Genomic DNA, 22,136 nt, shown 5'->3' on the forward strand with positions numbered 1-22,136 from the left:
CCCAAAGAGTCATACAATATCCACTTGTTCGTTCCTCAAAACTTTCACTCCAAGTTCTCCTCAAGATCCTGAGAACTAGCGACAGTCACCCTCCCAGTGACACATTCATCAAGGTATGGATTGCTGTCTCCTCCAAAATCTGCCTGAACAGGTAATAAACTGATGTCTAAGAGAAGATTACGATGCACAACTTTCTGTACCCCTTCCTCATCCTGCACTACATAAGTATGTGTCTGTGGGTTTCGATTGGTGACTACATAAACAGTTGGCTCCCATTTATCTGCAAGCTTTTTTCACCCTCTTCTCCCTTGTTAGAAATCAGTACGCGGTCTCCAACACTTAAACAAGAACCTTTCACTCTCCTATTGTAGCCTTGAGCTTGTTTGCATTGCTCTTTACCAGCATGCTGCTGTAAAATAGCCGCCGCCTCGTGGAGATGAGAAAGTAATGTCTTAGCGTAACTACCATAATCTACCACAACAGGATCATGGAGTACCAGCTTAAACATTACCTCTACTGGCAGTCTCGGCACTCGACCAAACATGAGGTAGAAAGGCGGAAAACCTGTCGTATTGTAACTGTGGCATTGTAGGCGAACGTTAGTGTCTGAATTTGCTGTGGCCACTGATGTTTTGCCTCAAGCGGTAAAGATCGCAACATCGCTCCTAGGGTCCTATTAAATCGTTCTGTTCCCCTTTTACCCATAAGATGATATGCTGTTGTGTGTGACAGCTATACCTGTCAACCTAAGTAGCTCTGAAATCAACCCACTCTCAAAATTAGCACCTTGCTCAGTGTGTATGTGTTCAGAAAATCTGTAAACACAGAAAACATGATCCCAGAGTTTCCTGGGCACCGGTCTTGCTGTCTGGTTTGTACAAGTCAAACATGAACCAATTTTGTAAAGTGATCCGTAATCACTAACACATCGAAAGGGTTCTTTTTTGAATCTTCCGCACTCCAGAAATCTAAGCATACCAATTCCATAGGTGCTGAGGTTTTGATGCTCTCTAATCGAGCCCTAGCAGATGGTTTCACACAATATTTCACACAAGACTTAATGTCTTGTTCTATTCTAGGCCAGTAGAATTGCTGTCTTGCTAAATGAAGCGTTCTTTCTTGCCCCCTATGTCCAGCCAGCTCATGAATACCACTCAATGCTTTGGCTTTAAAACTCTGTGGAAGCACATACTGGTATCACTTTTGTTTAGTCATTGGGTCTTTAATCACTCAATAGAGTACGCCATTCAAGAATACAAGTTTGTCCCACTGTTTACTGAGAGAGAGTGCACTCAAATTGAAATTTGATTTCTATCATCTAGAAGGTTTTTTTCCACGGATGACAGAGGGAACTACTACAGCAATGTTGGGATCCTGTCCCTGCCCTTGTTGAAGTTCTTTCAGGGAAAACATCCTGACTTAACGGCACAACCTGCTGAATAGATTGAATTAACTGCACTGCCATGGACTCTGCTGCAAGTCCCAGTTGTTATATGTTTCACAAAGGGCATGAACTTCACCAACATCACAGGCATTTGAACTAGGTATGGAGGGAATCTTCCCAGAACCAATCACTGACTCCCAGTGATGACAAGAGACTTTCAGTCTGGTGTACGGGGCCAGTTTTGCAACCCAGCGTTGTTCAAAGACATCCAGTTTTGGTTTAGTCATTATATATCATTTTTGATAATGAGCTGGTGGAACTCTCCAACAGGGAAGACGAAAGGGTCTTTCATCCATTAAAGGCAATTTTTGAGAAATGCTTCAGAAAACTGAGTCGGGCCGAATAATAAACAAAAATCAAAACAAACGTGTAACCAATGAGTAGAAAGGGGTGGGGTTTGTCAATATGCCATGACATGGAGGATAAAAACAAAGAAAGCGAAGAAAGGCTTACGATAATGCAAGAAGTAGGACCCGTGTTAATATAGGAGTAACAGAGTTTAGCTCAGGAGTTATTGACTCGGGAAATTCAACTTTACTTAAGACGCCGAGGCCGCTTTTTTCCTTCCTAGTTGTAACGTGGTTTTGTTTGTTACACAGAACTAATATATGCAATCCTTTGCTTGATTTGCTTGATTGTTTATTTGCAATCGTATTGTTCTTCCCTTCAGCTATGATAAAGACAATTTTTCCATTATTTGCCTGTGTTACGTATGTATGTGTGGGCGGAGCTATCAATACAGGGGTGGGACCCATTTGGGTTAGGGGTGTGTTTGTTTTGGTAATTTCAAAAATCGGAGACCCTGCCTTTAAGCGAATTTGATGAGAGACACCCTTTGCTTGGCCACAATCCAAAGCGTGTTTCGAAAATATGTCATTGTATGGGTTAAATCTCATTTAGTGGAATGGCTAACCTGACAAGAGTTGACATCTATACCTTCCAGGCCAACCTCGGCAAGCTTCCTGCCAAAATCCTTACACATTTACTCAGGGTGAGTTACTGTTTCCTCCTTTATCTCAACCTGACTGGTGTTCTGGAAAACAGTGGTCCTCAACAGCCACACAAGGTGATACGTCGGCCAGTTTACAATTATTTTTCAAAGTTACGGGGTGATCTGAAAGATTCATTATTTTCATAGACACATAAAAGTCCCCTCCACATGGGTGTGATCACCTGGCCAACCAGGATGTTTCGTGGTACAGTCCTTGAAGATGTGGATTCAACAACTACTGTGCTACCTATATATCCATAAGGGCATTTTTCGGCAGTTTGCCCGTGTGACAGCTTGAGTCAGCTTTACAGTCCTGACTTTATTGGGAGTTTCACTACACTGCCACCTTGCTAAACCTGCCATCATATCTAAGAATATCATGTTTTTTAGTTCATGCATGAGATATTTTATGTCGTTGGATCCAAGTATGAGCTCGTCTTTCTGTCCCGAGACGTCAAGAATAGGAACAGTACACTGTATCCTATACATTTCTATCTTTACATTGTACACACATTTAGGGTGAGTTTGATGACCTCCACAACCAATTAAGACTTTATCTTTAGTGATGACATTTTCTTCAAGCATCCTAGATGCTGTTTCCTCATTTACTGCGCAAGCCATGGAGCCAGAGTCTACCATTCCCTTGATTTGGAATGTTTTGTTTACAGCTACTGGAGCATAGAATAATTCACCGAACAGCCCAATTCTTTGTGAATTCTGCCAAACAACCGGAACGCCTTCGCACTTGGTTTTTGATTTGTTCTCGTACCATTGCTCACAATTAACATCATTTTCTTGGTTGAGGGTTCGACTTTGTCTGCCTGCACATCCCCCCCTCCATGCGCAGGCCCGTTAGTTTAACGGTGGTGATTTGACCACATGCCAGAACTGCGGGTACCAGATCCTGACTCGCGACACTCTTCCAATGTCCTGCTTTGAAGCAGGACAAACACAGTCTATCATGCCTGCAATTGTGGTGGAATGATCAGGTGCTTTACAAACCCTACACGGCTTTTGGAATCATTGAAAACCATTCGACATGAATGGAGCCTGAACTGCTGCTTGGTGGTTGTTTTTTAACACACAATCAAGCTGAGCCACAAGACTCTGCAAGCTCGTATTACACTCGGTTTGATTTTGCAGTCCTACTGGAGTGTTCTCCTGGATAGATTCATCCACTGCTGCTGCCTGTAGGTACGCGGCAGCATATTTCTTAGCACCTGAACATTTGTTTGTCCCATTGCTGCTGACTCTTTAATTGCAGCTGATGATCGAGACGTTCCTGGATTTCACCAGCTTTCCATTTGTCAGCTGTTTTTAATTTCAATACTGCAGAAAGGGCTGGATCTGGACAATGTTTAGCAAACACCATAGTCACCTCTCTACTAGGATCTTCAAGGTTACGGCCCTGTCTTTTCTGTCAGTCTTCTGCTACATCTACAGCTTTGTTCAAGCGGATATAGTAATCCATTGCATTCTCTCCCCTAGTGGGAAAGGTGTTGTAGAAGTGTGCTAGTGGCATTGCTGAATATCTCAATTCACTGAAATGTTGTTTTAAGATATCTATTATTTATTACTCTCAGGATTTCAATAAGTTTTATTGATGTGTTGCTGCGAAATGTAGCTCTGATGATGTCTCTTGCTTTCCCTTCAAGTCTTGACATAATTTCCTGAGGCTGCTCTCCTATAGGTGTACTTCTTTTCCTTAGATAAACATTGATTTTCTCTTCCCACTCATGGATAGAGAGGCTATCAGTCCCATCTCCACGAAAGCTTGGCAGCTCTTTCACATCAGACTGTACTACCTTTTTTGCACCAGTCATAGGCAACGAATGTGAGTCAGCTGAATGTGGTTCTCCTACACCTACACTGCTTTCACCGCTGTTCACCCCTTCATCCTCATTACCCCCCTTCTTTAATTGCGCTGAAATGGACTGACCTATTTCATAAGCTAACTGTGTAATGGGATGACTTATGTCAGGTGAAGCTATGTTCAACATGGGGATTTGATTTTCATCTTTTACCCGGGTAGAGCAAAATGCAAGAGAGTCAACAACACGAGTGGGGCTGGGTGTACAAATTTTATCTCTCAAGAACTGCCCTCTCCCCCTACCAAAGTCTACCTCATCCTGTACATCATCCACAACATAAATAAATTACATTGTTTAATTTTTCCCCCCACAATTTTCGGCAGTTAATCACATAAAAATGTTTTCAAGTAACAGAGTGAGTCCACATAAATTTCCACTAGATGGGACTCGGTTCCTTTTTTTCTTTTTGTGTATAATAATCAGTACCTCTCTTCCAGCAGATTATACAGGGAAAGAATAACTCAAACCAGTGTGAACAGTAATGGCAGCACTCAGCGACACCCAACAGTCAATCTCATGTTGATCCTGCTGAAGAATCTGAGTCATGGCACCAATGTCCAGACCAGAGACCAGAGACAGTCTGCTGATTCAATGCCTGTGCTTTATCCAAATTGCTGCGTAAATCAGAAACATTCGGTTATAACAGTTGCACACTCAGTTCCCTGCCCCTGCTAAATCAATTTTAAAAAAATGGGCCCCCAGAGTGCCCTCTCCTTCCTCAGGCAGGCCACATTGTGGAGGGCAGCACAAGCCACAGTAGTGTCACATGCCCTCATAGGGCTGACCCTTACTTTGTGAAGGCAGTGAAAGAGTGCCTTCAGGAGGCCTAAGGTCATTTCAACTCCTGGTCCTGGCATGGGCATGGTTGTAGGCCTGCTGTGCTTCCTTGGGGTCTGTGAAAGGTGTCACGAGAAAAGGCTAGCAGCCATACCCCCCCGACTCCCAGCAACACACCAGAGAATTCACCTGTCAACACAAAATCTCATTACTACCTCATAAACACACTGATATTCTTGACACAGCCACGATGTAAAAAGTGGACCGTTTTGGCCCGGTCATCTCTCTCTCTCCCTCTCTCTCACTCTCACGCTCCCTCTCCATCTCTCTCTCACTCTCACTCACTCACTCACTCACGCACACACACACACACACACACGCACGCCCACACACACACGCACGCACGCACACACACACCACACCATGCCCAAAAAGAGACACTTTCTTTATCACACATTCAGTGAGCAAGTGACATTGTGTCCTTTGAAAGGCGCTTTATAAATTAAAGTGATTATTATTATTATTTATTCAATTCTATTTTATTTATATAGTGCTTTTCACAATTGTTTCATTGTTTCAAAGCAGTTTTACATTAATAAAAGCAGAAGAGCACAGAAAAATCGGTGGACAACTTAAGAAGCAGAGTACAACGGCTAAGATTAAACCGTACTAGTGAGCATAGTAATAATGTAAGGTTTTGATAATAATTTGTCAAAGCCTTATACAATGTGATAGAGTTTCTGTACATAATTTCACTCATATCTGCAGTCCATTTCAATTAAAAATTCAACTGTTTCATAATCAGAGTACAACTGCATTTTTGGAGATGTGAGTAAACTATTTGGATTGTAATTGTGATGTTTCAGTGGAGTGGTGAGTGTGTAATTGTGCCCTACCTATGCATTCATGCGGTCTGCAATACTTTGCTACACTTTTTCTCTTTGCTTTATCACTGTGGTGGTGTTGCCTTTCTTCTTAATTATGTCTTTTACCTCCTCGTATGCCTCCATGAGGATTTGTATCTCCGACAGGGAAAAGTGCGCCGCTCTAGTTGCCATGGTGAATCAGTGAATCGATGGTGGGTCTGTTTGAGTGAGCCATGAGCGCTCACATATCCAGGATTGGTTTCACCTGGCTTGATGAATCTGTGTCTGCTCATCCTGGCTTGGAGATTGTGCAACCAATTAAGCCTGGACACACTTGTTTTGGATTCATTGAGCTCAGCTCAGTCATCTATTCTGGATGTCTTAATTCTACTTTTGTGCAACGGGCCCCTGGTCTTTTTACAATTGGATAGCTATCCGCTCACAGAAAACGCATGAAGTGACCAGGTGTAAAAAGCCCCAAGAAGCGAGACCACCACTATAAAGGTACTTACATCTCATCATATACAACTGAGGGTTAAGGGTTTTGCTCAGGAGCCCAGTGGAGGCAGATTGGCAGACCTGGGATTCAAACTCACAACCTTCTGACCAAAAGCCTAATAACTTAGACAAGATCAGATGAGATAAGGTAAGGTTTTATTAATCCCGAAAGAAATCATTTTTCCAAAGAAAAAAAAATTCTATAAATTAAATAAGAATATAAAGGGATATTGCACATGGTATGATACTGACGTACATACTGTAAATATTGTGTCAGCACAGATCCATACTGAAGGGGGAGGAATTATACTGTTTGATGCTAGAACATCTGCAGCATGTGGCATTAAAGACAGGTTACCTGAGGAAGTACAGTATAGTATATTCTGACCTTTATTGTACAGTACGTTAGTGTTTCTGGTCCATTCCAGCATGTTGTGCATGTGGAGATACTTATCCACTATGTATTAGTGTCCATGATGCCGACTGAAACTATGAAATGATCTGTAAGCAATTTGGGCAAAAAAATATAAAAGAAGAACGCACAGATTTGATGTTTTGATGCATTAAAATGTTTTATTTACATATGAGTGCATTCAGTTATCAGCAGGATTCGCATTATAGTTAGCAGTTTGTATGAAAGTCTTCATTGATGCTACACCATAAACTTAATAATAAATAATGGAACATGTTATATGTGCAGGCATTCTTTAGATCAGGACAAAAAGATGGCAACATTTATTTCTATCAAATATGGTCGTGTAAAAAAAAGTTTTTATTTCTTATTAAAAGGATGATTTCATAATAGATTTAACTATTATGAAATCATCATTTTAATAAGAAATAAAAACTTCTTTTTTTTTTACACGACCATATTTGATAGAACAGTAAATGCATGGCTGAGTAACAGCTTAGCATAATGTGTAATTTGCATAATATGATGTTTGTAGAGGAGTAAACTGCTTTGCACAAGTAAAGATTATAAAACTCTGCGTTTTAAAAATAAAACCGATATCCTGAGGTCTTCTTTATGGCACAGAGACACTTGATGGGCTGGAGATCTACCACCACTTCTCATAAAGGATTTGATTCGTGGACAGACCGAGACTTTGCAGGACTAAACTCAAGCTCTCTGTCATAGTTGGTGGCCCACACAGATAACATAATGTGCGCTCAGGGTTAACATGACACACCAACTCCTCCTGGGAGATTTTTCCACCTGAAAGTGAAGACATACAGTCAAAACCTCCAACTTATGGGCTTGTGTTGTAAGTCTTTCATTCAAATCAACTTAAAACTTAAAGGAAGCTAAATCAGGGACTCACTGGTTGTGTAAGGTTGGTCAGACTCGATTTCAAAATCTTGCTGTGTTACTCTGAAGTCACATGAGAATTTATCTGGAAACTCTTGACAAACACCAATGATGCTGTTCTGAAAGAAACATGATTATATACACCAAATTATTAATAACTGGTGGATCAGGTTATATTAAGTCAATTTTAATCCACTTAAAATGTGAATGTTGTGCTGGAAGAAGAATGCAATGGAGGACAGCACAACTGACTGCACCATGAAGTTCTGCAAGAATATTTACATTTATGGCATTCTGCAGATGCCCTTTTTCCAGAGCGACTTCCATTTACTTCATACGGTTAAACAGTTGAGGGCTAAACCCTTGCTCCTCCCCTGTGCAGGGGCAGATTGATGAGAGTTAAACTCACAACCTTCAGATCAGAAGAAGTGAAACAGCTACTAGATAATCAGTATCTTTGGCAACAAGGGAACTTACAGAGGCACAGAAACAGTTGAATCTGCTTGAACACTCTAAAGACACAATGTCCATGCAGATGGGGATTTAGACAGGCCATGATCAACAGGGTCCTGGGGCAGCATGGGGCAACAGGTCCTTTCAACCAAGAGAAAGGTCAGGCAACTAACCCCTGTGTGGCAGAAAAGGCCATCAATAAGTTGCTCAGCCCCCTGGTTGATTTTAAAGATGAACTTTTTGAGGAGATCTACACAAGTGTATCTTTTTAAAAACCCTCCACCTCTGCAACAACTCAATACTGGCAGTGCTGGAGGATCACACAGACCTCACCAAAAGCATGAACAAGATGATTGTGGACTCTCTCAACAATAAATACAGTGACTGCAACAAAAGAGTGTCTCGACTGGACCTGGACCAAAGGTTCAAACAAAAATATCCCACCGAAGACAAGCAAGTGTCCATTGAAGCCAGACAGACAGCTGATGGCTCCACAACCTGGCAGGAGAGTATCTGTGCATCCCAAACACAAGTTTCTTGTCAGAAGCGGTCTTCAGCACAGGCGGACATCTTGTGGTGAAGGTGTCATGGACGGCTTGGACTATCCCTGTCTGAACACAGGGGGGACGCGCTTTTGTTTTTGTGTTGTGTATCACACGTGTGTGCGCCGCCCTATCCTTAATCTGTTCCTGCCTCTGCACACACATTACTCTCTACACACATGTCTCTTTGATTGTCCTCCTTTTATATATACACCTGTTGTCTTGTGCTTGTGTTTTGTTTTCCATAGCGTTTTCTTTATAAATCCCCTTTTGGGTTATCCCTGCGTTTGGGTCTGGATTTTTATCAGTAAAGACGTCCCGTTTCCTGACAAACAGACTGGGGTTTTCTGTACCAGCATTTACCATGTTAGCGTCCATCATTATGTTGTAGATTAACATTTCAAGGTAATGCACTGTTACAAAGAAAAGTTAGATAAATTGTGTTGTTTCCAAAATCAAAGAGAAAGTGTGTTAAATAATCGTGATTATGATTTTTGGCATAATTGAGCCACCGTAGTATTCGGAGATATCCGTGATTCATTCTGTGTCTATAAGGAACATGTCAAGTACGTATCAAGAAAATCCTACAGAAATAGAAATCTTTTCTTCAGGTTTATCAGAATTGCTTAATTGTGCATGGTGTGTGTACACTTTTTATATCCGCTGTACATTCAGTGTTCAGTGACAAAAACCTGTTTTTGTGATACGACATTAAAAGGCTGTAGATTCTTCTCATACACACTCACTTTGAACAGCAGCTCCTTGGTGTTCTTGGCGGTGTAACAGAGGTGCGTGTGTCCGGGTTTGTATGCATGTGGCAGTTGGAGCAGATCTGCAGAGTGCATTAGGATGGAGTAAAGGGGGTTGATACCCACTCCGCCAGCCAGCAAAAGCAGATCCACTGTATGATCGGACGGCATGGGGTCGAAATAAAAATCCCCCCCGACTCGCACTTCCACGTGCGAGCCTAACACACACTGAGGTATAGAGAGAAAAAGGCAGCTCAGAAAATGTTTCTAAAAAGTTTATAGCACAGTTGCACAGTCCAGATAAAACCCACACCGAGTCACATAGATCTCGGTGTCTCCGTTTCTCCTACATAATCCTACAGACAAGCTAAAGCATTTAAACGTTTTTTCCGGTCACACACTCACCTTGGTGTGTATCCAGTGTGCAGGTGGGTGCTGTGTGTATTTCACTGCCAGCTCAATAACCCCTTCTCTCTGCAGAAGGCCGGGGCTGGAGCACACTGAGAAGCCGCCCACAGTCTCTATACCTGGGATAAAAAAGTCCACCCTGAAAACAAGACGCAGTCAACTGACAAACACACAATGATAAACTTCAACCATCTTATTGAGTTGCATGCATTCAGAAGGATTATGTTCTCTGTAGGCTTTTCTCCTGCTTCTGGATACAGTGGTGCTCAGTTTTGAATTCTTTGGGAGAATTTGCAAGATTCCATTTTGTATCCATTTGGTAAAGAAAACATGAGTGAGACGGAAAAAGTAATTTATTTTATTTCTTATAGAACTCAAGTTAATATGTAAGGCATAAAAAAAATGGAAAAATCAAACTAAACATAAAAGACAATGAGGAAATAATCCCTGTTTAAAAGTTTGCACACCTTTAGATCTTAATATATGATATGATACTTTATTGTCAGAACATGTCTGAAATTTTTCTTGCAAATTTTTCTGAAATTTTTCTTGCATCACAGTATATTTTCTATGTTTGCAGCAATCCTCTGTTACTGTATCACTTATCACTTACGTATCACTTACTCACTTACTGTACACAACATCACTTAATCCACAAACTCACTCTTACTACATCCCACTACACAATATCACTTAATCCACAAACTCACTCTTACTACATCCCACTACCCAACATCACTTAATCCACAAACTCACTCTTACTACATCCCACTACCCAACATCAGTTAATCCACAAACTCACTCTTACTACATCCCACTACACATCATCACTTAATCCACAAACTCACTCTTACTACATCCCACTACACAACACAGCACATTTACAATACTCTTGGTTTACGATTAAGTGTCTTATTTAGCTCAAGGATCGCCTGATGCACAAAGGAGTATTTCAATTTCAATTTTTTGAATCTTTTTGAATTCTGTACCTCCGAATTGATGATAATAGTTCAAACTCATTATGCAGAACATAATTGGGATCAGAAATTATATTATTAGCCAGTCTTAACAAATTATTATAATAAAATTGAGTCATAAAGCTTCTCTAGAGGCATGCCAACAATACTTGAGCAGATTTTTAGTTGATGTGTTTTTAGCTTAACAGACAGGCTTTTATACCAAACAGAGTTGCAATATTGCAGTACACTCAGTATTACAGACGTAAAGAACAAAAGAAGAAAGACCTAAAACGAGGAAGAAAATAGATTATCTGCTTTGTTCTTTTGCAGAGAGATCAATGTGATCTTTCAATGTTAACATGTCATCAATCGTTGATTTTGCTATTATGGATAAAAACAGGCATTAAATAAGTATCACATGGAGACCCAAATATAATATCTTCTGTTTTACTTATGTTAATGACAAGATCATTATTCTCTCACCATTCAAGCAAATTAGTCACACCCTGTTGATGAAACCCAGTACTGTCCCGATCATTCAACACAGATATTAACACAGTGTCATCAGAATACTTTAAAATATACTGATTTAACTTGTCGGTTCGACAGTCATCTGTATACAAGGTGAAAAGTATGGCGGAGCTGACGCAACCTTGGGGTACTCCGACATTTGTTGTGATAGCAGATGACAACGTTTTATTCACTATAACTCTCTGAACTCTATTAGTAAGGAATGAGATATACCAATGAATCAATATGGATTTGCAACCAACTGTACAAGTTTTGACACCAATATGTAAACCTTTATGGTATTGAACGCAGGGGAGAAATCTAAAAACAGGGTTCTTATAGGTGTATTGGATTGATCTAAATGTTTAGAGACGATATGCACCAAAGCAGCGACTGCATCTTCAGTACTGCAACCTTTCTTATAGGCAAACTGCCAAGGATCAAGTTTATCTTTTACCATCTGAACAAAGTGCGGAAGTATCAATCTTTCAAGATATTTCACAATCACTGAAGTGAGGCCTATTGGTCTAAAATCTTTGTATTGGACATGGAATTATAGGTAATGGTTTTATATGAGGTCTTCTATAACACAGGCACAGTATGTGTGTCAACTGAAACTTAATATACTGATTGCCACACCGGAGCCAGTTCATATGCAAAATTCTTTAAAAGACCCGCACTACATCCATCTGGACCAACAGATTTTTTCGTGTTTATAGACTGAAACATTTTCCTAACATCCTCAACCTCTATAACAATTCTATTCAATGATGATGGAACCACAGGATCTGTTATTTCATTGTATTTATGTTTATCTGTTGATTCAAATCTTGTAAAAAAAAAAGGTGTTTAATTCATTCCCAAAGCAAGATTCATTATAAATTCCAATCGGTTTATTAGGAGGTGCCAATCCAGTCATTGTTTTCATGATGCCCCAAACCTTTTTAGTATTACTGGATTTAAAGGCTTCCTCTAGACGCCTCTTGAGAACTTATTTTGTTTCCTTTAATCTGAATCTTAACTCTCTTCCTGTTTGTTTAACTGCCCTAATATCTTTATTCCTAAATGCTACTTTTCTCAGATTTATAACTTCTTTAATATCTTTGGTCACATATGGCTTGTTATTTGGATAAACTTAAATCTCCTTTGTAGGTATGACCAACTCTACACAGAAATTGATATAGTCGTTTAACACTGTAGTTCTTTCATCAAGTGGACCTTCCTGAAAAATGTCCCAATTTGTCCAGTCAAAACAGGCTTTCAGTTGTTGTATACTGTCATTTGACCACTGTTGGAAAAAAATCTTAGTAGAAATAATTAAAATATTATTCCTTACAATACTATAACCAAAGTAAAGTATTAGGCCTTGCAAAATATTACAATTGCTGTCATAAGACATATGTAGGTGATGTTGTAGGCCAAAGATGTTTATTGCAACCAGATTCGGGGCTGTCAGGCCTAGTCAGTCTGAGCACATTTGTAATAACAACTTGTTATGTAGAAGGGAAAAGACCATTGTTCCCAGACCTTAGCTCATAAATTGTTATGGAAAATGAAGAACACCGTGGTTCTCAGACCTTGGTTCATAGCAATAACATGTTATGTAGAATGAAAAAAAAACAGTGGTCCACAGACCTAGGCCCTGAAAAATAAGGGGAGGAAAATCCATAAATGGGCATGTGGTGCTCATAAACTTGTTGTGCAGACTGACGAAGGCCCAGGTGTTTAGTCTGTGGTCATGAAAAATAAGTGGAGGAAAATCCATAAATGGGCATATGGGTGAAAGGTAATGGGAAATAAGGGGAAATTGGGTCAGTGTATTTAGAAAACATAGGAGATGATTCCGGTAAATAGGGTGATATGGCACCTGGGCTCCTAGGAGCGCCAGGGTATATATTGAGAAGATATCTGAGGGTTTTTTTTTGGTTCTTCGGGGGCGAAGGTGTGTGTGCGTAGGGGCGCGTGCGCATGCCCGTGTCCGCGGGTCAAGGTGGGTGTTTTTATATTCGCAAGGACGTCACGAGAGTTCTTGTTTTTCTTGATTGATTTTGCATGACATGCTCTTTTTGGGGGTTTTCATTTGTTACTTTGAATTTGGCAATTTGTTACTTTTAATTTGGCAATTTGATACTTTGAATTTGGCAAATTATAATTTGTTGGCTGATTGACCACAATAAAGAAGTTTGCTCATTCTCATCCAGGTCTGAGGAGTTTTCTCAGTATTTTTGTAGTAATTATAGAGTTAACAGTGAAATCTAACTAAAGGCCTAAGAGAAGAGATCACCCTGTGATGTGTCGGCTTGGAGACCTCTGAGTTCCGACACCACAGTCTAATCAATTTCTTCTCTGGTTTGCTTTTTTTAAAGGCAGGGTCTCAGATTTTTGAGAAACGCTTCAGAGAACTGAGTCGGGCTGAATAATAAACAAAAATCAAAACAAACATGTAGCCAAACATGAAGGTTTTAACCTTGACATGGACGATAAAAACAAAGAAAGAAAGTAAAGAAAGGCTTACGACAAGGCAAGATGTAGGACCCGTGTTAAAATAGGATCAGCTTTCCAGCGCTGGAGAGAACTGAAGGAGCAGGAAGTTGGCATATTCACAGATTGGAGTTTCCCGAGACAATAACTCCTGAGCTAAACGCTGTTACTACACAAATAACACCTCTCTATCGTAGTAATGTAGAGAGGTAGCTACAACCGCGTTTTGCTAGTAACAGCGTTTAGCTCAGGAGTTATTGACTCGGGAAACTCCAATCTGTGAATATGACGCCAACTTTACTTAAGACGCCGAGGCGCTTTTTTCCTTCTCGATAGGTGAGTAACGTTGGTTTTGCTTTGTTTCACAGAATTAATATATGCCGTCCTTTGCATGATTATGCTTGCGTGTCATTTTTGCTTGTTTGTTTATCTGCAATCATATTGTTCTTCCCTTCAGCTATGATAGACACATTTCTTTTCATTATTTGTCTGGGTTATGTATGTATGTGTGGGCGGAGCCATCAATACAGGGGTGGGACCCATTTGGGTTAGGGTGTGTTTGTTTTGGTGATTTCAAATGTCGACATTGGCTTTCAAAAATCGGATACCCTGCCTTTAAGTTTAGTCCTATACACAGGAATCATATGTACTACATTATGGTCAGAGTTTAGAATTGGATGCATACTCTTTGACACATAAGAGTCCTTGACATTCACATAACACTTATAAAGAATAGTTATTTCTTGTTTGAGTCTTTACAAACTGATCGAATCCTGGCAACAAAGTCAATCAGTCTGGCTGCCTGAGATGGTTTACCACTGGGCGGAACATAGACCACAAACAACAAACTACAACCGAATTCTCTAAGCCAGTGATCTGACCACAGCCCTACTGTTATACTCACCACTGACCAGCACGGAAACTAAATTCAGGATGTGGCACCTCCAGCTGCAGCCTCTTCACTGAGTCGGACTCATCTGTAATGGCACAAACTCGTGCTGAGAACATGGCCTGCAAGCGCACACACACATACACACACACATCTGAGAATATTGCATTTGTTATTAAAAAGGATAAGCCAACGTAAAGACCAGAGAAAATCAACCCATTGTGAACCTGTGAAAAAACAAGATCAATCAGAGGCATTGCCAAAGTGACGGAAAGCCAAAGCATGAGGAAGAAAGGATCTGCTCATGATCCAAAACTTACAAGCTCACCAGTTAAACATGGTGGTGGTAGCTTCATGTCTTCATATAGCACAAACAAAAGAATTAGCTTTCAGAGGGGACTGTAGTCATCGTCCGAACACGTCAGCTTTATTTTACTGCTCCGATTGAAACAAACAGCACTTTTTAACTACTCTTTAAAAGCTATATTATGAGAAATGTGTTTCTTTTTTTAACTTAAAATAAAACAGTGTTTAACATTCAGAGATTGCTAATTCCATAAAATGTCCGTCACACCGCTGACAGCGTGAACAAGATGAGTGACTCACATGCTTCAGAGACATATTAGGATCTGAGCTGCTAAAGTGCTGTATGTCTGGAACTCTTGGTTCAGAAACTTCCCTGATCTACTGACTTATTACACTGTCTAGGGTCAGGAACGGACACTCGAATGTAATCACTAACCTTTTGTCTGTAAACACTAGCTGTCCTTTCGAGGTGGTCAGCTTGTCGCGATGAAATGTTTCTGGGCAAAAAAATGACAGTAGGTTAAAATATTCAGTTCAAGCGCTTTTAACAATGGACAATGTCTCAAAACAGCTTTACGGGACATAAACATAGGACAAAAGCTTAATATAAACATTAATATTAGATATATTTAAATGTGTTTGTATTTATCCCCAATGAGCAAGTCTGTGGTGACTCAGGTGACTGTGGGGAGAAAAACTCCCTTAGATGGTAAAGGAAGAAACCTTGAGAGGAACCAGACTCAAAGGGGAACCTCATCCTCATATGGGTGACACTGGGGGTGTGATTATAAATATACAGTCTGATAAATGTTGTATTGTATCTTAAATACATGTATATTACGATGAATGTACGACAAAGTGATTATAGATATTCTTCTTGTTGTTTTTTTCCCTGAGGAAACTCACCTGGATAAACAGAACAGGTTGGATTTGCCTTGTTGTAGTGACCGAGACAAACCAGTGACAAAACACCGAGTAAATAAAACACTCTGCATGTTTATGGCACTGGAGATGAAGATTAAACTGCTTAATTAATGTAGAACTAAAATATATGGAGCACAGACCTGTGGGATCTCTACATAACAACAACAATAATAATAATAATAATAATAATAATAATAATAATAATCTGCAGCTGGTTAGTCCAGACGGCCTTCTAAATAGTTCCCGGTTTGCTTATTAATACTATTATTATAGTCATTTAATGCTAAAACATATATGCACGCCGCATTCAGCGCATTTATAGCCTTCAATAATGCTGTTAAAACACAACAATGCAACCTCTAGCATACTCTTAGCAAACGCAGACGCGAACCGGAAGTAGTTACATAAATAAATTAAAAAAATCCTGCCTACAGTAAAAGTTTCACGAACTCACTCATAGATATATACACTAGGTGTCGCCCTGTATATGGCAGTACATTGGAGCGAATGCATTTTAGGAACCCATGGCGACATCTAGTGTATAGATATCTATGGAGCTCACTGTGGTTATAACCGGAAACAACAGCATTTGTACCAAACGTAAATACAATTTCAAACGATAAATATAGAAATTAGAAATGACGGAACGAAAAAACAGGTCAAATTATTCCACGATATGCAAACGTTTTTTGAAATGCACATGCGCAGTATGATTCATGATGATTCAGTATGATTCAGTGTGATTGATTACGATTCAGTTTGATTCGGTATGATTCAGTGTGATTCAGTATGATTCAGTGTGATTCATTATGATTCAGTGTGATTCAGTGTGATCAAATCAAAATCAAATCAAATGTTATTTGTCACATACACATACATACAGGGTACGACATGCAGTGAAATGCTTTTTGCATCTGTCTGGTATGTAAGCATAAAAAAAGGAATGCAATTTAAGATAAAAAATATATTTAAATAAACCAAAACCAAAAGGAGATAGATAAATAAAAAAGTATAAACTATATTTTAAAAAAACTATATAAAGTATGAAAATATATAAAATATGAAAATATAAGTGGAGAAACTGAAATAATGTATATACATATGCCTAAATATGCACATTTATGCATATGTATATGTATATACATATGCATAAATGTGTATGGTTTTTTAAAGATTGTCCTTAAAGTGTCCAGGTGCATAAATGTGTATGGTGTGTAAATAGTGTATATAGTGGCACTGTGTTGTGCAAGTCCAGAGTTAAACTGCAAAAAAATGGCCTGCGGGAAGAAGCTTCTCCTCATTCTCTCTGTGTTTGCTTTCAAGGAGCAGAAGTGTTTCCCTGAACGCAACAAAGAAAAGAGTCCATTGTTGGGATGGCTGAGATCTTTTACAATCTTCCTGGCTCTGGTCCAGCTGTAGATGTCCTGCAGGTCAGGGAGCTCGGTGCGGATGGTACATTCAGCTGACCGCACCACCCTCTGAAGGGCTCACCTGTCCTGCATGGTGCTGTTCCCAAACCAGAAGTGATGCTACCCTTCAGGACGCTCTCAATGGTGCAGGTGTAGAAAGTCTTTAGCACCTTTAGTGTGATTCATTATGATTCATTATATAATATTTAACCCAAATAAAATTAATAACTCAAACTTACATAACATAAAACTTTATACAATATTAACACCTATTATTTAGTATATTCATACATTACACAGACTCAAGACTTTGTAGTAATGCACAGGTCAAACATCATCAAGTTAGCTGATGACACGAATGTGGTGAGTCTTGTCAGCAAGAACGACGAGTCAGCATACAGAGAGGAGGTGAAACAGCTAACTGCCTGGTGTAGAGCCAACAACCTGTCTGAACATTGACAAAACAAAAGAGATGGTTGTTGACTTCAGGAGATTCAAAGCGTCTGCAGTAGGCATGTATTTTGACATCACGCGTGATAAGTTTACATGATGCGCCAAACACATAATTAACATTAAGAGCCACACACATGATGGGCTACATACATGCTGTGATGAGCTTCGCATTGTGCGCCCTTGAAAAAGAAGTCACTGGCCGCCACTGTTGTAGTTATGTAGAGTTAGTATCTTTATCCAAATCATATTGCTGCACTATGAGGTATTATTACATGTTTCTGTTGATTTTTCTACATGCTTTCTGCCTTTTATTTATTTGTCTCACAGGAGCAACGTTGCAAAAGTGGCCTCATATGGTACCCTCCAGCATTGGTGAAGCCATCAATGCCAAACTTACTGAAATTAGAGGGAAAAATAAAAATAAAAAATATTCTGAAACCTTAATGCTCTTTGATGACTGATGGCCATGACTGTGTGTTTGAGGTATTCTGTTGTTAAATGTTTGTTCTGTTTTTCCTGAGCAAAGAGTTCAGTTCATAAGTTGCAATTCAAAATTACTTATGTGGAGTATAATTTGATTGTGTCACTTTAATTGTGTTAAGTGTTTCCATCGAAAATTTGTTTAAATCATTGACTAAAATCATATATGATCAGTATATTATAAAACTGAAATCATGTGTAATGCTTATATGTAGATATATAGTAATATTAGTGCCATAATTTGAGGAATTAGGTGAAAACTTATAAAGTTTGAAGAGCAGGCACACACATTTTCCTATTCGAAACCTATGAAATCTGTATCAAAAACATGTAAACAAATTACACAAAATGTGAATAAATCCGGTATAACTTTAATTTGACTAGCATGTGATTCAATATTCATTCATTCATTCATTCATTCATTCATTCATTCATTCATTCAATCATTCATTCATATCTCAGGCATCATTGGGCATCAAGGCAGGTTACACCCTGGACGAAGTGCCAAGCCATCGCAGGGCACACACTCTCTCAATCACTCACACACTCACACACTACGGACAATTTTCCAGAGATGCCAATAAACCTACCATGCATGTCTTTGGACCGGGGAGGAAACCGGAGTACCCGGAGGAAACCCCCGAGGCACGGGGAGAACATGCAAACTACACACACAGGGCAGAGGCAGGAATTGAACCGAACCCCACTTATAACATACACCATTGCATACTGTTATCCTTTAGAACTCATAAGATTTCTTACAATATTTATATATGACCCAAAAGTCCCTTACAAGTTTTATGTGTGCTTTTTAGTATGAAAGTGTCCATAATCGGTCTGATTTTGTAAAGGACATATATTGGACTTACATGAAACAATGAAGGTTCCTCTGGCCGATTTAAGGAAGAAAGATATATGTTTGTTGTATATGAACCACATAGTTATTTTTCATATGGGTAAATTGAAACTCTTTATATTTTCATACAGATTTTTTTTTAAACATCAATTTCTTTAATCAAACACTTGGGGAAAAAATATTTATCTGTTTTTACCACAAATTTCATTCTTCTTCTTTCGGCTTTTCCTTTCTTCTGCATCCTCAAGACTTGCACCCACTAGCTTCAAATCCTCATTAATTACATCCATATACCTCCTCTTTGGCCTTCCTCTTTGCCTCCTGCCTGGCAGCTCCATGTCGAACATTCTCCTACCAATATGCTCACTCTCCCTCCTCTGAACATGTCCAAACCATCTCAATCTGGCCTCCCTAACTTTGTCTCAAAAACGTCCAACATGGGCTGTCCTCTGATGTACTCGTTCCTAATCCTGTCCAATCTTGTCACTCCCAAAGAGAACCTCAACATCTTCAGTTCAGCTACCTCTAGCTCTGACTCCTGTTTCTACTTCAGTGACACTGTCTCTAAACCATACAGCATGGCTGGTCTCACCACTGGTCCAAAGACATGCATGGTAGGTTGATTGACATCTCTGGAAAATTGTCTGTAGTGTGTGATTGCGTGAGTGAATGAGAGTGTGTGTGTGCCCTGTGATGGGTTGGCACTCCGTCCAGGGTGTATCCTGCCTTGATGCCCGATGACGCCTGAGATAGGCACAGGCTCCCCATGACCCGAGAAGTTCGGATAAGCGGTAGAAAATGAGTGAGAGAGAACTCCTGACGCCTTTCTCCACCCACTCCAACCTGCCTGCACTCACTTCTTTACCTCTTTCCCACTCTCTGCATTACTCTGGACTGTTGACCCCAAGTACTTAAACTCCTGTACCTTCCTCACCTCTTCACCCTGTAACCTTACTGTTCCACTTCCCTCCCTTTCATTCAAACACATGTACTCAGTCTTACTCAGTCTCATCACTGACTTTCATTCCTCTTCTCTCTAGTGCAAACCTCCACCTCTCCAGGTTTTCTTCCACCTGCTCCCTATAATATCCCTATAACTTCTGCTGTATTTTCCCAGTCATCTGGCAGCACTACCTGACCACCTAGAGCCTGCCTCAACGTCTGTCTAAATTCATCACAACATTCCTCCTTTTTCAGCATCCACCACTTAGTTTTCTTCTCTATCTTTTACCTCTTCCTCTTACAGACCATCAGAGTAATCCTACACACCACCATCCTATGCTGTCTGGCTACACTCTCTCCCACTACCACTTTACAGTCACTAATCTCTTTCAGATTGCCTCTTCTACAAAGGATGTAGTCTACCTGTGTAGTACTCCACTCTTGTAAGTCACTCTATGTTCCTCCCTCTTCTGAAAATAAGTGTTAACCACAGCCATGTCCATCCTCTTAGCAAAGTCCACTACCATCTGTCCTTCAAGGTTCCTTTCCTTAACTCCAAACTTGCCCATCACCTCCTCATCACCTGTGTTCCCCTCCGGTATGAAATTCGTACTGACGATTCGCATGGTTAGATTTGGCAATGTTTTATTTGGCAATGTTTCTGACACAACCCTCTCTATTTATCCCCATGGCTAGATTTTAACACAAATTTCATATTTAATAAAAAGTAACATTTAAATTTCGTTTGTTGCTCTCAGGCATCACTACACCATCGTGAAACACATATATAACCAAATGTCAACTGTGGGCGCACATTGTACAGCTTGTCATAAGCTGGGTCTCCAACAGGAGCTTGATTTAAATTATCAGTGCAGATTGTGATTAATAGCGTCCCAGCTATGCAAGGACATGATCTATGGTCTTCAAATCTAAATCCTTAGCTGAGTGTATTGCTGCTGTCAGGCCATTTAAAAAACAGTTTCAAATGACATATACAGTATTTAATGAAATAACCAATTATCTTGATATAATCAAGCCTGCTGCTGTACCTCTACCAGCTTCCCCATTCTCACTTGGTGCTTCATACTGATTTTCTTCCAGACGTCTGTCTTCATCCTCATTCTCACTCTTACCCTGCTGAATTGTCACTATGACCTCATCTTCCTCATCACTATAATACCCCTCATCCTCACTCTCATCAACCAACGGTGCTTTATACTTTTTGAAGTGTCAGAGAAAATCTATGGATTTATATCCTTCATCAAATCATATTATGTAAACATATAGTATGTGAATTACATATTTTTGCATTACAAAACCCTATTCATGGCAAATACAAATGGCATATCATTTTAACTCATTTACTTACAAATAAAATATAGTACATGGTATGTCTGTGATGGCTCTATGCAATTTGATTATTGTACAATGTTGCCTCAGTGCAGCATGTACGTTTTTGTCATTTCCAATGATACATTTGATGATATGTCATGTAAATGCTTTAAAAATTTTAACGTTTTTGCGATCCCTCTGATAGGTTTCAATACACCACGCTGTGTGCTCCAGTCTCTCTCCTCACTTTCACATCCCTCAGCTTTCACTGCCTGAGAGACCACATCAATATTACATGTGTGGGCTTCCCAATGGCTCCGCTCTCCATTCACAAACCGGTGCTTAGCCACACCTACTGATTTGATCATGTCATGAAAAAGTAGATGTACAGTCATTTCTAATAGTGCTCACTGTGCTGCTAATGTATAATATCATTGAAACCAGCTGCTTAATATTGCAGAGGTCCCCATTGTACCACTAAACCAGCTCTGTTCACTATTACATTAAAACCACCTGACTCTTCAAGTATGGACTCCACAAGACCTTTGAAGTTGTGTTGTGTTATCTGGCACAAAGATTTTAAAAGTTAGCAGAAGTAAAGTCCTGTAGTTCTCTCAACGAAGGCGGTCGCATTTTCTCTCCCTCTCCCTCCCCTTTACTTTCCCTGCTTTGCTCCTCTCGTCTTGT

General features: G+C 39.8%; 1 protein-coding gene across 1 annotated transcript; it reads right to left on the reverse strand.

The window, feature by feature from the left end:
- Positions 1 to 7,000: 7,000 nt before the first annotated feature.
- oxnad1 (oxidoreductase NAD-binding domain containing 1) lies at positions 7,001 to 16,393 on the reverse strand. The gene is made up of 7 exons (XM_027157504.2): positions 15,960 to 16,393; positions 15,490 to 15,550; positions 14,763 to 14,869; positions 9,906 to 10,047; positions 9,498 to 9,728; positions 7,770 to 7,875; positions 7,001 to 7,663 (listed from the first exon to the last, which is right to left on the reverse strand). The coding sequence occupies exons 1-7, from the start codon at positions 16,046 to 16,048 to the stop codon at positions 7,506 to 7,508; spliced, it is 894 nt and encodes a 297-aa protein (XP_027013305.1). The 5' UTR covers positions 16,049 to 16,393; the 3' UTR covers positions 7,001 to 7,505.
- Between the last annotated feature and the right edge of the window lie 5,743 nt (positions 16,394 to 22,136).

This window comes from Tachysurus fulvidraco, chromosome 7 (genome assembly GCF_022655615.1).
Source record: "Tachysurus fulvidraco isolate hzauxx_2018 chromosome 7, HZAU_PFXX_2.0, whole genome shotgun sequence".
In the NCBI taxonomy this organism is placed as follows: Eukaryota; Metazoa; Chordata; class Actinopteri; order Siluriformes; family Bagridae; genus Tachysurus; species Tachysurus fulvidraco.

Coding starts and splice junctions, on each gene's coding strand:
- oxnad1 (XM_027157504.2), bottom strand. CDS start 16,048: ATGCAGAGTGTTTTATTTACTCGGTGTTTTGTCACTGGTTTGTCTCGG. Junction 14,870..15,489: donor CTAGTGTTTACAGACAAAAG/GTTAGTGATTAC, acceptor GTGCGCTTGCAG/GCCATGTTCTCAGCACGAGT. Junction 7,876..9,497: donor CCAAGGAGCTGCTGTTCAAA/GTGAGTGTGTAT, acceptor TGTTTCTTTCAG/AACAGCATCATTGGTGTTTG.